The 16198-nt window shown below is 44.2% G+C and overlaps 1 protein-coding gene across 4 annotated transcripts in view; it reads left to right on the top strand.

The window, feature by feature from the left end:
- MEGF11 (multiple EGF like domains 11) overlaps window positions 1–16198 on the top strand; it is a 384734-nt gene that overhangs the window by 240773 nt on the left and 127763 nt on the right. For all 4 annotated transcript variants that reach the window (XM_038420566.2, XM_038420568.2, XM_043493760.1 and 1 more), the window contains exons 7-9: window positions 3605–3851; window positions 5891–6011; window positions 12454–12590. In XM_038420566.2, the coding sequence (XP_038276494.1) occupies window positions 3605–3851; window positions 5891–6011; window positions 12454–12590 (505 nt within the window). The remainder of the gene's footprint in view (window positions 1–3604; window positions 3852–5890; window positions 6012–12453; window positions 12591–16198) is intronic.

Genomic DNA, 16198 nt, shown 5'->3' with positions numbered 1-16198 from the left:
CTACAGCTAGATTCTGCTTTCAGACATAGAGGTGAAAATCCAGGGTGACCCAATGTAAGTCTTTTATATTGATGTCCCTGGAACCAGAATCTGTCCCACAAACCCAATTTTTATTTTTATTTTACAATGATCCATCTAGCAACGACAAAGTTTGTCACAATGGTTTATGGCTTTAAGTGAGGAGTAAACAGGAATGGATACAATTTTGAGCGAGAAAGATCCAACTTTCATGTTAAATTGCTCAGACATTAAACCTGGAGGAGATGGAGGTAATGAAAATACAAAATGCTTTGTATAAAATCCCCACGACACTTCTGAATACAATAAGCTGATACTCCTCTAATACTCATTTTACAACAGCACAGTGGTACTGTGTTCACCTGCTTTACCTCTTTTATAGGCCTTCACCCAGCTCTCACTGAAGTTAGTGGAAAGACTCCTAGTCGTTATCTAGACCAGGGGTGGCCAGCCTCTGGCTCCGGAGCCACATGCGGCTCTTCAGAGTTTAATATGTGGCTCCTTGTAGAGGCACCGAGTCCGGGGCTGGAGCTACAGGTGCCAACTTCCCAATGTGCCAGGGGATGCTCACTGCTGAACGTCTGGGTCTGCCCCTTCCACCCCTTCTCGCCCCCTCCCCATAGCTTACCGTGTCCTCGCTCCTCCCCCTCTGCCCTAGAGCCTCCTGCATGCCATGAAACAGCTGATCAGGAGATGTGGGGTGGGAGGGGGAGGAACAGATCCACGGGGCTGTCGATGGGTGGGAGGTGCTGGGAACGGGGACGGGGGGAGAGGGAGCTGATGGGGTGCTGCTGATATATTACTTTGGCTCTTTGGCAATGTACATTGATAAATTCTGGCTCCTCAGGCTCAAGTTGGCCACCCCGATGTATACCATGAAAATTATTCTTTTCTGACAACAGGCAACAACACTGGGGGGAACAGTGCTGAATGTAACGATAGGGATGGAACCAGAGACCTCTGGATCTAGACTTATGAACCTTTATTGCTTGAGATATAGGATTAGGTTTGCAAACTCAGAGGTAAGTAGTGGACTCATAAATGTCAGTACATGTTCTAGCCACTAGAGAGGGACAGAGAGTTACTGGACTATAGGTTAACCATGTACTTTTTCAGAAATTGTGATTCAAACCTGCCTGTAGTTTCTATAAGGTAGAAAAGGCTCCATCAACTTCAGCTGGAGTTGGATCTGGTCCCTGGGGCACTCTAAATGAGAAACATATCTGGCCCCACCTTTTTTTTTTCCTCCTCAGTGTTTTCCATGTAGAGTCTGCTGCCTTTTAAATCCTTATTTGTAGGTCTTCTTTTAAATACCTCCCAATGAAATTCACATTCTCAATATCTGTTGTGTGCCAAGCTGTTTTATTTAATAGAAAATTAAAATGTTTTGGCTGGCTACCTTGAGCTAGACATACCGAGTGGTGTAATGTGTGAGCACTGAGGCATTGTGTTTAAAAGCCTTTGGAAAATCCATCAATGGCCAGCCAGTTTCCCACCCACTACAGGCTGGCTTTACTATCCAAATTTTTTTAAATGTTACATCCAGTCAGAGGACTTGCTACTCCTTCCTGGTGCACCCTGATCTTCCCTGTGAATAAAAACACCTGGGCCTATTTAGTCTTGAGAAAAGAAGACTGAGCAGGGACCTGAGAATCTTCACATATGTTAAGGGCTGTTATAAAAAGGATCAGTTGTTCTCTATGTCTACTGAAGGTAGGACAAGAAGTAACAGGTTTAATCACAGCAAGGGAGATTTAGATTAAGTGTTAGAAAAAACTCTCTGACTATAAATTTAGCCCTGGAATAGGTTTCCAAGGGAGGTTGGGGAATCCCCGTCTTCGGAAGTGTTTAAGAACAGGTTGGGTCTAGGTCAGTGGTTCTCAAACTAGGGCCGCTGCTTGTTCAGGGAAAGCTCCTGGAGAGCCGGGCCGGTTTGTTTACTTGCCGCGTCCGCAAGTTCGGCCGATCATGGCTCCCACTGGCCGCGGTTCGCCGCTCCAGGCCAATGGGGGCTGCAGGAAGGGCGGCCAGCACATCCCTCAGCCTGCTCCACTTCCCGCAGCCCCCATTGGCCTGGAGTGGTGAACTGCGGCCAGCGGGAGCCGTGATTGGCCGAACCTGCGGACGCGGCAGGAAACAAACTGGCCCGGCCCGCCAAGGGCTTTCCCTGAACAAGCGGCGGCCCTAGTTTGAGAACCTCTGGTCTAGGTTTATTTAGTCCTGCCTCACTGTAGGATCTTGTGATTTCTTGAGGTCCCTTCCAGTCCTACGTTTCTGTGATTCTATGATTACAGCATGGAGTGAGATTTGGCAAAGCTAGAGAAAGAGAGAAATTTGAAATAAATGTTTAAATAAAATGGGCACATATAAATGTTAAGTAATATCACAGTGATATTTAGGGGACCAATCTGGACTAGCCACTGTATAAACATAGACACTTTCCCTGCCCCTCCAGCTTACATACAATACTTTTCTTAATACTTCACGACACACACACACACCTCACTCACTCACTCTCTCAATAATACTTAGTCCTGTCTTGAGTGCAGGGGACTGGACTAGATGATCTCTCGAGGTCCCTTCCAGTTCTATGATTCTAATTCAATACATGTGAACAGAGAGATTTGTATTCTCAGACCATTTTATACTGCTACCTGCAACTTTAGTAAGCATCATCCTGTTGTACACCTGAGGGAATTGAGTCAGAGCAATAAAGTGACTTGCACAAGGCAGAGCGAGAATTAGGCCAAAGTTCCTCACACTCTGTCCTGTGCTCAGGTCGCTAGGTCATGCACCTCTCTCCATGCAACATGTAGGTGTATAGTTAATGAGATAAATTTGTGCCTGGAACAGGTAGCTGCACCTCTTTTTGAAGCCAGTGGAGTTGTGCCTTCTCCCAGGTTGATTTTGGCCTTTTATGCGTTTGTTCAATACAGGTTTTTCTTAAAAAGGAAAAAAAAAATTGAATATCAGCAATGCTGGTTGAATAATGTATGTTCCTCTTCACCCTGGCTGAAGTTCCTCATTCCAAGCCACTAATACACAACTTTCCAGAAACAAAAGGACAAAAAATTATCTATTTTTTGTGGGAGAGATTCCACCTCTGATGGAAGCTATTTGAAGAGTAGAGTAGACCTTGTGGTTTGTAGGACGAGTGCTTCCAATGACTGTGGCTTTACATTTATGTTTTGAAGTCTTGCAACAGTAGTACGAAGCATATGTAGCTTGACTTCAGTGCAGCCAGGATTTCAACCTATACCTCTAATTCCACCCTGGGTTTGCTCCTTCCAGCTTTCTCAGGCATACTGGGAGAGAGACTATTAAAAGATTTAGGTTCTAATCCTGCAAAGCCCTAAATAGTGTGCTTTTAATTTTAAGCCCAGGACTACTCCCGTGTGCTACTCATGTGTTAAAGTACCTTGCTGGATCAGGGCCTTAGTTAAACAAGCGTAAAGACCTTTGAGTAAGTGCCTGATGTTAACCATGCCTTTTTTCTATGCATGCCAGCCTAAGCATCAAAAGATGGAATGAGACTCTATTAATGCACTCACCTAATCATCTCAGTAAATGAACGTGTCTCTTACAGGTTGTGATAGCGATCACTGGGGGCCGCATTGTAGCAACCGCTGCCAATGCCAGAATGAGGCTCTCTGCAACCCTATCACTGGAGCCTGTGTCTGTGCGGATGGGTACCATGGATGGCGCTGTGAAGAGCTCTGTGACTCTGGGACTTACGGAAAGGGCTGCCAGTTTAAATGCCAGTGCCAAAATGGAGCAACCTGTGACCATAAAACAGGAGAATGTCATTGTGCTCCCGGATACACAGGGGTATTGTAAGTTCAATGACAGGCATATTTTACTGTGCATCACTTAATAGCCTTGCTTGGACCCCTCTTAGTGCAGTGCATGTTTGATAAAATATACACAATCGATACATTATACTTTTTACTCTCTAGAAATCAGGTAACAGGATTTATGGGAGACCGAACAAGGGAGCACTGTTTATCACTGCTAATTAAAGCTGTCAACACGTCGAAATCAAATTTTAGTCTAAAGAGAGATTAAAAATTTAGGAGATTTACCTATGAATAAAATTATTGTAGCTGTGGTATGAATATGAGAATCAAACCATAGTACTGTACTTACAAGCAATCGGATATACATGTTTAGCGATCCAATGCAGTAGCAAATGGGACTCCTTTTCTCTGATTTATCTGACTTCCAGTATAACTGAGAAAGAATTAAAGATAACTCTATTGGCTTAGTATCTAGGGGGCAAATTTCTAGCTCTATGACTCCCATTAACTGTAACAAGAATCATGTAGCTAAATCTTCATATCCCACACTGAAAGTTTGAGTTAGATTCACCAAATCTGCATATTAATTTTAGGGCAGCTGAGCAATAGCTTCTTGTTTAAAATTGCCGACAGTGTAATGTCAGTTCTCATTAGAGTTCTTGCAGTAGTTTCAGAAGTAATTATGCTTTTCAAAATTATTTAAAGGAAACAGGAGAATTTTCTGGGGGGAGGGGTATTTTGTTCACTGAGGCCTACTTACGACTTTTTGAAAATCTATGGCAAATGCCCTACTTTTTTTTTTGTATGCAGGGTAGTTGTAGCTTTGTCAGTCCCAGGATATTAGAGACAAGGTGGGTGAGGTAATACCTGTTATTGGACCAACTTCTGTTCGTGAGGGAGACAAGCGCTTGAGCTACAAAGAGTTCTTCTTCAGTCCCATTGACACTGATGCAGACCTGAAGAAGGGCTCCTGGTGGCTCGAAAGCTTGTCTCTCTCACCAACAGAAGTTGGTCCAATAACAGATATTATCTCACCCACCTTGTCTTGCTCTTTTTTTTTTAAAAAAAAATTATTTATTTATTTATTTATTGGGGTAATCTGGCATTGCTTGTGGGCCAGTATGAAGGAAAGAATGCTTATGCCTAGATAGAAAATAAAGACTGTATTAACCTGTACCAATAAATTGTGTCCCTTTAAATATTTTACTACGTACCTGATTTCCTTACAATATTATGAACTCAATCTTATAAGCACTTACTACCAAAGGTTCTGCTTACTGTTGAGTAATCCCGTCCACTCACAGCAGTAAAGTGTTTGCAGGATCAGTATCTAATATGTTGCATGAGCATCTCCATTTGGAAGAATAGTCTGTTGTTTGCTTGTGAGGAGCCTAATCTGTTAAAACTGGTAATATGAGAAAGCAGCAGCCAAATGTGGTGAAAAGCACCCAGGTGCAGAGAGCTAGCACAGGCCTATTTGGGTCACTTCAGTATCATGAAATCCATGCAGTCCTTGCATTGACCTCCGGAGGCATTGGATGACAATTTCAGGGCTCAGGTGGCCATGTCTGCCCTTTGCACGGGGGGGAATTTCATTTAACATTTTGTAATAATTTTGGAAGAACAAAACGCTTACTGTTTTTCAGTATTTTAATCCTGTTGTTTTATTTTGTTTGCTGCTTGTTTTATTGCTGCGTCGCGTAATTAAGCTTTAAAGGCTGGATCCTGCAACTCTGATGTGCACGAGTTGTCTTTACGCACGGGAGCAGTTCGGCTGAGGCTGGTGGGACTTCATGCATGAGTAAAGAGTACACACGTGAACTCGGCTTGCAGGACTGGCTCCTCAGAACACAAACACAGCATCTTGTAGGAACGTAAATGTTGGAAATTTTGGTTAATTAATTTTTACTGTTGACATTGCCCATTGAAACTCACTGAGCCATTGATGATTTGCATAAGAGCTCCCATGAGGCTGTGTGGTGTGGATTTGCCCATTTCTTGTTAATGTTTTCTTTTAAAGTGATTACTTGTGTTTTGTTCCCCCACCCCACTTTACCCCCCCCCCCCCCGCCAAGCTGTGAAGAGCATTGCCCTCCAGGCAGTCATGGAGCTCAGTGTGAATTGCGCTGCCCGTGCCAGAATGGGGGAATCTGTCACCATATCACCGGCGAGTGCTCCTGTCCGCCTGGATGGATGGTATGTAACAAGTTACGACTCAACGCACTTGTAATCTTTGCTTAGAGTTGCTTTGAAAGTACATTATCATTTACTTACTTACCGTCAATACCTTGGGCTCCCTCTGTCTGCTCGCGCGGTATCCACCTGCTGTCTCTTGTCATATGCTTTGACTGTAAACACATTGCAGTGGGGCCTGTCTTTTCCGTATATTTATGTACAGCATTTACTGCAGTGGGGCCCCAAGGCAGTGCTGCAGTGCAATAAACACATAAGAGACTGTGACTAGCCTTAATGCACCTGTACTGGGGAGTGAGGAGGAATAAGATTCCTCCACCCCCATATGGATCCTCCCCACATCATGGCTGAAAGTGTGGAGAGCAGTGGCAGCATACCCTGTGCTACTTCCTAAGCAGCTGGGTATGGAGTGGGCAGAGAGGGGTAAGGAGCGGGCAGAAGCTTGGCTCCCCCACACTCAAGTGCTGAGCAGCAGAGCTGAGCCAGTGCTAGGAGAGGGAGCGTGCTACACCCTGCAAAGAGCTGTAGCACATTGTTCTCCCCGCAAAGCACCCCTGTGGGCAAGCAGGGAACAGGGAGGAATTGGGCCTCAGTGAGTTACAATTCCTCCTTGCGCCTTCTCCTGGGATAGTGCAGCTACATGCAACCCTTACGGAAAATTCTGAGCAAATGCCGAATGCTGTGCTGTTTTCATAACAGGAGAGGGAGAAGGTGGGAGAACAGCCGTGGCTCTGAAAGGCAGCACTACAGAGAATAGACACAGGATCGTGGGGACACGGAGATAGGGTCAGTGCTACCGTCCTTACTCAGACATAATTCCCATTGATTTTAATAGGAATTTTTCCTGCGTGAAACAGTTGGCCCCGAGAGAGCAAATTACCCTCCACTTTCGTTTTGTGTGTCAAGAAAGCAAGGCCAAACATTTTAAAAATCCTTAACTTTATCAATAATGTGATATTAACTCTCTACGGATTTGTCAAATCTCCCAGGCCTGCACACCGTTCAACTGCGCTTCATTACCTGGCACTTTGCCTTTATTAGCAATTAGTCTCTTGGCAGTCCTGCTGGAATTGAATGGAAAACAATGCCTGTGATTTTTCAAATTCCTGGTATGCTATAAAGATCATCACACATTACAATTTGTTGAGGACCTAATTCCACCTGGGATGTACAGGAGTGAGAGGGGACTTCGTATTCCTCTAGCTCTTTAAAATACCTCCATGTGCGTGCTTGGACGAGGGAGAATTGTACCGCATATCCTGTGTATGGAATGATAAATGTAGAGTAGGGCGCTCAGTTCCATCCCCCAATACACAAATGAGCATCTTCCATTGCCCAGAAAGATGTCCAGGTGCTACTTCCTTGTTTTTCTAGGTGCACCGTTATGCTATGACAAATAGCCCGGTCCTTAACAGTGTCCTCATTGTCAGCAATCACAAGCTTGCAGGGGAATAGAACTTGTGTTTGGATCCAAACACTGAAAAATAGTGATCTAAATGTCTCTGTGATGTAACTCTCTTGAAGTCAGTGGAATTAAACCAGGGATGGATTTGATTCAAGTGATTTTTTTTCCACCCCCTCTCCCAGTAATAGGAATCTGCCAACAGACTGAGTGCAAAATCATTGCCGGTGTAAAACAGTGCACCTTCACTGATTTCAGTGGGATTGAACCAGCTTACGCCACGAGGAATTTGGCCCCAAAGAGGTTTAAAAAAGCCACGTTACCTGGAAGACAAACTTTTTGGTTGCAAGAGATCTGAATGATCATGATGCTAGGATCAGATAAGATATTTTCCTCAAGATTCTGGTGGCAGGTTATAAGCTATCAAAGGAGGATAGAGATGCATGAGCAAACCATCCCTTCACAGACTTTTCAACAAAAAGAAAAGGAGTACTTGTGGCACCTTAGAGACTAACAAATTTATTTGAGCATAAGCTTTTGTGAGCTACAGCTTTTCAACCTAAGCCTTTCTCTGTGTTAAGAACTCCTAGTGGATCTCTCTCATAAGACACTCATAGCCAAAGCGAGTGGTGACACAGTGATGGCTCGAAGCTGGTCCAAAAAAAAAAAAAACAGCAGTGTTCATACAGGGTAAGTCACCCTCATTTGGCATTCAATGGGTGAGCAAAAGACTGTTCCTCCCTGAGGGGTGGGTAGCTAAGAGATGAAGCAGGCAACCCCATTGTTTTTCTCAGGCTGGCAGGCGGTGCTGCCACACTGCAGTTCCCCTGATAGTTGATTAGTAAAAAGAAATGAGCATCAGTATGTCATCCAGAGATTTTTTTTTTTTCCTGCCACTAGTGCTCCCCTAATATTTGTACTCCACGTACCAGCGTTTCTGAGAATCTAAATTGTCTTACTGGACTCCTCCTTTTCTGCTGTCTGGGCAGGAGACCTTTTCTCGCAGGGTGGAAATGTCACTAAAGAAAAACAAGTATGTAAAAGAAGATCAGAAAGTTTGAGAAGTCTTTTAAGGTGCAAAGTGGGCCCTAAAGAAGAGTGCTAAAACAGTGATACTGCTGGGCAGATGCAGCTATTCGTTCTGTCCCATTTGCGCTGTGCAACTTGAAGCTTAGAATTTTCTCTGCAATACTCAGTGGCCCAGAGGGACTTTCCTGACAACTGTTGTTGGCTGCTTAGTCTCCAGAGAAAAACCTGGAGTTAACAATTGATGTGTTTGAACTGAGCATAACTAAAAATTGAAGTGAGAGATCAAGTATTCCGGGGGAAGAAACTGAAATTATAAGCAGAAGAATTCAGCTTGTAAATGTTGGGATTTTAAATTTAAAGGGACTCTCCAGGGTTTTCATGAAAGGCTGAAAATCCAATGCCTAGAGAGCGAAAAACTAATTCCTTTCTCTTGCTGGAGTTTTAACTCCTGGCACGTGCCGTGGTTTGTGCAGCCAGACACAGGTGGGCAATAAATGGGCAGGAGAGATGGGGCTGCTAAATTGTGTTCATTTTCTTTTATACTATTGATAGTCTTTCTTTGACAACTGGATGTTTACTTGCAGAGGATACTTCAGACTCTGTGTGTGTGTGTACGTGTGTGTGTACTGGAGTTACACTGCACGTGTGAGAGAGAGAATTCTCCTTGGATTTATACGACTGTAAATGTACTCTGATATTATAGTACCTGGGACCTGCCACTACTCCCCCACTGCACTTTCTGTCCTCTCCTGGGCTGCAGACATGGGAGTTAATGACAGCTTTGCTTCCTTAGGAGCTGTGGTACCTGGGAGACTAGGCACCAAATTGAATGGGTAAAAGTGGCCTAGAGAGGTAGTCTCTGGTTTCTCCTTGGATCAGCCTCCCTTAGAGCTGTTTCTTCTACCCCTCAAGCTGCCTTGTAAAACCCTCTCCTGTGAAGGGAGAATCTGACAGAAATGCAGTGAGTTACAATAACACAATGTTTTATGTTGAGTATTTATTTCCCCATGTTTTTTTCACCAGGACAGCATGCAGCCTATTTTATGAAGTATTACACTGGAAGAGTTGCTTCTAATGCTAAAATGTATTGGGTATTTTTCACTCCAGTGGATGTGGGTGTTGGTTGGTGGGTGCTTTCGCCTCCATCTCAGCCATGTGCAGGTTTCTTTTTGTTGTGGTTTTTGTAAAATGAAATAAACGAAGGGGTGGGAAGACTTATTCTCTACTGCACAATTGTAATAATGCTGGGAAACTGTATTAAAAGCAGAAGCCCAAGAGTTTGGGGTCTTAAAAAATAAACTTTGCTGATAAGATGCGTAAACCACAAGAAGCTTTGGTCTGACATTTGATCTTGCACAAAGGGGCGTTTTATATCCTCTTAGCACATATTAATGCAAAAAGTTATGCCTAAAGATTTGTTTGGCTCTGGGGGAAAGATCTCAGAGTACTACTTTATCATTGTTTGTTGATAAAAATCCTGTTCTTTTTGAGACATGAAGTGAAAATGCATTTATCCAGATAAATGGATACCTGCATTTCCAAATATATAGTATTGCTTATTACTCAAGCCTGGAGAGACACGTTTGTTACAGTGGAATCTGACTGGTCTTGAATTGAGGCCAAAATGTCTGTTTTCTAGCCAGGGAACCACTTATCACCAGGTTGAGAAAGACCTGAGGGATCTGGTTTATGGTTAGAGAGAGGGGGCAGCCTTTCCATTGCAGGTGTGTTGCTATTACAGAACTTCCTAAGCTATTGACATTGGGCCCTGGAGGAGGAGCTGAAACCAGGAATATCCTCATTTGTGATGCTTCATTTTTCATTTTTATGTAAGATTTATTCAGTATGTGCTTTGTTCACAACTAGGAGCCCCTGGCACTTGGTTGGGGAAATGAGACTTCACAGAGACACACACCCCCCCCGCCAAAATAAAAAGGTTAAAGGAAAATCCCCTCGGCTTTTCTGTCAAATGTTGTGTATTCTGGGTGGTGCAGGCAGTGACTCCAATACTTAAGGTCTCCCAGCACTTTCCATTTTAAGACCCTGCCTCAGTTGCTTATAACTGTGTCCAACTTGAATGGTTTGGACTGAAATTTTGCATGCTAGGTGTCTGCCTCATGCCGAGGTTAAGGGAAAACCTGTTGTTTTGCCCATATTAAAGTCTTACAACCTTTTAGTTATGGAGCTCTGGTGCTTCCATGCTGTGGAGCAGGGGGTTGAACTTTGGCAGGGCCATCGCCCTGGAGTGACGCATGTGCCTTTAACCATCCCTGGGGAAACCCGCTCAAATTTGGCGAAGTTTGGCCTCTGCAAATCTCAGTTGGCACATGCTCAGTAGTGACTTGTTAGCGTTTGGCAACTAGATTGTCCCAAGACATGATCTACGCTGAGTATGTGCTATCGTAGGGCTACATGGGCGGCTCAGGACTTTCACAGCAATTGCTCCTCCTGGCTGCCGGGGGGTCGTCATGGTACTGGGCCCTGGAACTGCGAGCAGGGAGGCTCCCTCTCCTCGCTTTCAGCTCTTCTGCTGCTACTGCCCTGGCAGCATAGAGAAGGAGGGAGGAGAACAAGGGGGTGGGAGGAGCAGAGGAAGGGGGGACCAGGACATGGAGCCAAGGGGACGGGATTGGCACTGGGATGTGGAGGGCCGTAGGTGGCGTATGGGCTTGCTGGTGGCCTGATGCCCCAGGATGAGTTTCATCCAGTGTGAACAGCCAGTTTTGTTGAGTTGTGATGGGAATATTTTCTCTCCCCTTTGATTTCAGTGGGAAGAGCATTCTGAACTGACTGTTGTTGTTACGTTTAAAACTTCCAAGACAAAAGGGGCTGCAGGAGCATATTTTAAATGAACATGTTTTTAGTTTATAGGCCGATGGGCTTTGTACATGATGCTCGTCCATCTGTTCTGGATAATGCTCAGCCGGTCTAAAGGCTGGGAGTAGGTGTGCAGAGATATACTGAAGTGGCAGGTTGAGTGCTGTCCATAAATTACAGAATGCATTAGGGGGTGAGGTGGGTCCTTAATTGTGTGCATCTAGGTATGTCTTCACTACCCGCCGGATTGGTGGGCAGCGATCGATCCAGCAGGGATCGATTTTTCGTGTCTAGACTAGACGCAATAAATCGATCCCCGAGCGCTCCCGTCGACTCCCGTACTTCAGCTCGGTGAGAGGAGTAGGCAGAGTCAACGGGGGAGCGGCAGCAGTCGACTCACCACGGTAAATCGATCTAAGTACATCAACTTCGGCTACGTTATTCACGTAGCTGAAGTTGCGTAACTTAGATCGATTCCTCTGCTCATGTAGACCTTGCCTTAGTTTACAGGAGGCGGTTGGATCTTGAAAATCACCAAAATACGTGGTACATCATTTATGGACAGCGCCTTAAATAGCCATTGCTTATGCAGGTCGATTCAGAGGGATCATCCCCTGCAGAGGTTGAGGTTGGAGGCTGCAGAGAAGGAAGTTGGGGCATGGCTCTCTAGCCAGGCAGATGAACATCAGTGGGGAATCCAGTTACATATCTACAGATCTTGGTTTGTCCGTGCAGAGAGCTGCCAGGTAGATGTGCCTCGCTTCACACGTTGGCATCAGTCTTGTCAGCAGGCCCCTATGTCATCGCCCACATGGCTGCAGGGATGGAGCAGGGGTTTTGTTGCAGTTACTTCTTCTGGCCATCAGGCACCTGCGGTAGTAATGGGCATAGGCAGCCCGGCGGCCTCTTTGCCACCTGTCTGGCAGCTGTCTACTCCCCCTGCTGGTCTGCAGCCAGCATAGTGCCCCTGGGTTAGAGGCGGAGGCACCTCTGTCTCAGTGCCTTGCTGAAGGGGAGGTAAGGGGCCAGGGGAAGGGAGTAGGATGGAGCAGGAGTCGTGGAGCGGCCCGGGGTTGAAAGGCAAGACAGGCTGAAGCCAGGTGTAGCAAGACAGACAAATAAATATACTAGCCACAAATAAAAGCTCAGAACATTGCAACTCTTCACTGAAACCCTGCTCTTTCTGCACCTCCCTAGGGTTTTGTATGTGCACAGCCATGCCCTTCCGGAACCTTTGGAATTAACTGCAGCCAGGATTGTCCATGCCATAACGGAGGACATTGTGATCATGTGACAGGAAAATGCCTGTGTACAGCTGGATATATGGGAGACAGGTAATAAAACCCATTGCTCTTCAATATTAATGTTAAACAATCTTGCTCTCTGGAGAACAGTGTGTTATATTTCTATTGCTGCAGTTAGGTGCCTCTTCCTACCGCGGTTCAGGCTTTATAAATATACATTTGTTGTTATTTTCAGTGGCAGTGCTCACTGTTTACTGTTAGTTTTCTTTTTTTTACTGTACTCTTTTAAAAATTTAATGGATTAAATTAAATTTAGATATTTACAGCGACAAATTTAATAGAAAGCATTACATGTTTACAAGATATGTAAATGAACCATAGTTATACAAATTAATATCCTCAAGAGTAAGCAATGCAGCAGTTTAATATGTCCCTCCTTTCCCATCTGGGTTGCTGCAGTATCTGACACCAGCAAAAAGTGATAAATCCTCAACATTTATAAACTAGAGGAGCAGCCTTAATATGATCAGAAAGGATGATACTGTTTTACAAGGCTGTCTTGGATTAAGTGACTTCATTGAAGTATATTCAGAGGGTCCGTACATCACTTAAGTCCATCTTAAGTGATAGCCCACTGAATTTTATCCCTAGTGCCGTGGTTCTCAACCAGGGGTATGTGGGGGATACAGAGGTCATCCAGGAGGTACATCAACTCATCTAGTATTTGCCGGGTTTTACAACATAAAAAGCACTAGCAAAGTTGGCACAAACTAAAATTTCATACAGACAGTGACTTGTTTATACTGCTCTATATACTATACACTGAAATGTTAGCACAATATTTATATTCCAGTTGATTTTTTATATAATTCTATGGTAAAAGTGAGAACATCAGCAATGTTTCAGTAATAATGAGCTGTGCAACTTGTATTTTTGTGTCTGATTTTGTAAGCAAGCAGTGTTTACGTGAGGTGTAACTTGGGGGCATGCAAGACAAATCAGACGCCTGAAAGAGGTACAGTAGTCTGGAAAGGTTGAGAGCCACTGCCCTAGTGCATAAGGAAGTTTGGAGTTTGTTGGAGTGTCTTACTTCCTTTCATCTTTATTTGTGTAACTGTCAGCTATTCAAAGGACACAAGCAAACCAGCCCTAAATGCTACACTTATATTTAGAAGGCCATTCTGCTGTATCACAACCATGAGACTTCCGTTGAAATCAGGTATCTTCATGTCACTGATGTCAGTATTTGCTTTGGGAAATATGTCAAATGGCAGCTGCAGCTAGGTAAAGCAGATGGAAGTAGAAGTCATTCTAGGGAACGTTGCTTTAAGGAAAATCCCCAGTTACTATAGCAGCGCCCTTTATAAAACTGGTGGTTGGGACCTTCATGGCACAAAGCCAGTGCCCCTTTAGTTTGGGGGAGCCTTTAAATGTCATGGCTAATCTTAGCTTTAACTTTCTTTTAATTATGGAGATAGCTTTCCAATTAAAAGTGATCGCCAGGGCTGAGTGTCTATCATGGTGATTGTTCCTGAAATCAGAAGCTCTTTGCATACTTAGCCTCAGCTACGAAGGACTGGTTTTGGGGCCTGTGCAGCCAATGGCTCTAGGGCCACTGGTTTGTTTGTTGCAAGCCCTGGGTCTGTAGGAGACTCAACATTGCTTGAGCAGTCATGAGCTCCCAGCCAGCAGCTGATCTCTGGGCCAGCTCCTTCACTTTGTTCCCACTACGGCCCAGCATGGTGCAGCAAAGGAGCCAGCTCTGCTCCAGGGAGCTGGCATGAGGGGGTGAGAAATAAAGGGAACTGCTCCCCAGCATGCACAGAGCGCATGCAGCAACAGGAGCAGAAACAGTCCCTTGGGGATTTGGATGAGGAGACAGCAAGCAGCGAGCAAAGGAAGAAGGGATTGAGTTTGCCCATGCTCTTGGCAGCAACTCACAGAGCCAGGGAATGAAAGGGGGGAACCTAGCGATGCAGGGAGGGACAGAGGAGGGCGCACAGGTTGAGCTTTAGAGGGGTTAGCAGTGTAGTATGGGATGGAGAGTGGGAGAAAATTGCAGGCCTCATGGGCGAAAAAGGAAATAGAAGGTCTTTGAAGTGTGTGTGCGTGTGTGTGTGTGTGTGTGTGTGTGTGTGTGTGTGTGTGTGTGTGTGTAAATAAGAAGGATGTGGCCCCTGGAAGGAGGTGGGATCTCAGAGGAGAGAGAGAGGAAATAATAGGGGCCAACTGAAAGGTGTAACAATGGAAAATGGGCAAGCAAGGGGGATAGAAAGGTGTGAATATGGGCCCCAATCCATTCAAAGCTTCTAAGTAAGTAGGGCCTGATGGAACTGCTCAGATGCTTACATGATTTGCTGGACTGGGGGCTGTGAGGAGCAAAGTAGACACGAAGGACAGAAGAAGGGGGGTCACAGGAACTGAGGGTATCCCAAAAGGAAGCAGGGAATAGGAGAAGAATAAGAGGAAAGGAGATTCATCTGTTTTCAAAGCCAATATGCAGAGACTTTCATACTCAACTTCTCTAGCAGCAAGAGAGGCTGGGAGCAGCCTGGCGATTCCCACCCCCTATTTAAGACTCCTCAGTTTAGGTGAAGCCCGGAAAGTTTTTGGGAAGCCCAAAATAATTATCTTATCGGTGGGTACAATCCTGTCCCCACTGAAGTCATTGAAGAGTTTTGCAATTCACTTCAGTGAGGACAGGATTTCATCTGTAAACATTTGTTCTTAAGATGGGTACACTTTTTACCTCTTCTTAACTACAACTAGTTAATGGTAAATCTCCCATTGACTTTAATGGCAGCAGGAGCAGGCTCAATATTTAACAAACCTAAATTATTTTACCTATTAATGCTGTGATTTCACTCAGCTGGGACAATAGGACAAACTAGTCAGATTCATTTTAGGGCTATAGTCCATTTTGATTTCCGGGTCTCATATACTATCATAATGCTACAATATACATTGCAGCCACAGCAGGGGAATATTGTTTTCAAACAAAACAGTATTTTCTTTGACGTTCTTTTAAAATCAGGAGAATATTTCTGTTAATCAAAATCTAGTAAAAATTATTTTACAATATCTAATATTATCTGCCGATGTCCCTTTTTAATTGTTTGTAAATAGCAATATACAGTTTGGAGTCCTGTAAGACGCATAATGACATATAGTTAGATAAATATTTATGGACTTAACAAAGACAAAAAAGCCTGTAGAAGTGTAATTGTCACTTTTTGTTCACTCCCTGCTTTCTGAGAAGTGGGACCACGCTACTTACCTACAGCAAATTGACAAGCACTATTGATAGCCCCAGATAGCTTTGTGCTGAACTAAAATGACTTAAGCGCCCATATAAATGTCTGTATTGTAAATTATTTGAATGGAATAATAGCAAAAGCACAACTGGGTTCTGGACATAAAAGTATGAAAATTCTATGACTGACAACAATAACAAAGTGAACCTAGCAGTTTAGCTGGGTTTTCCGTCTCGCCATCGAGCCAATAGATTGAATCTTAATAGGATAAATACTACATTTGTTATGATAGAATAAGCAAACCTATTCTCTTGTTTTGTTTGTATAAATATTTCATAGCTATGAAAACAGTGATCTCCACAGTTTTTAAGTGTATTTCAGATAGCTTTGTCTGTTGTGCAAAAATATGGTCCTTATAAAGAAAACAGAGGCATTATTCTTCCA

Source organism: Dermochelys coriacea, chromosome 10 (genome assembly GCF_009764565.3).
Source record: "Dermochelys coriacea isolate rDerCor1 chromosome 10, rDerCor1.pri.v4, whole genome shotgun sequence".
Taxonomy (NCBI): Eukaryota; Metazoa; Chordata; order Testudines; family Dermochelyidae; genus Dermochelys; species Dermochelys coriacea.
This window is presented reverse-complemented; position numbering and strand designations above follow the sequence as displayed.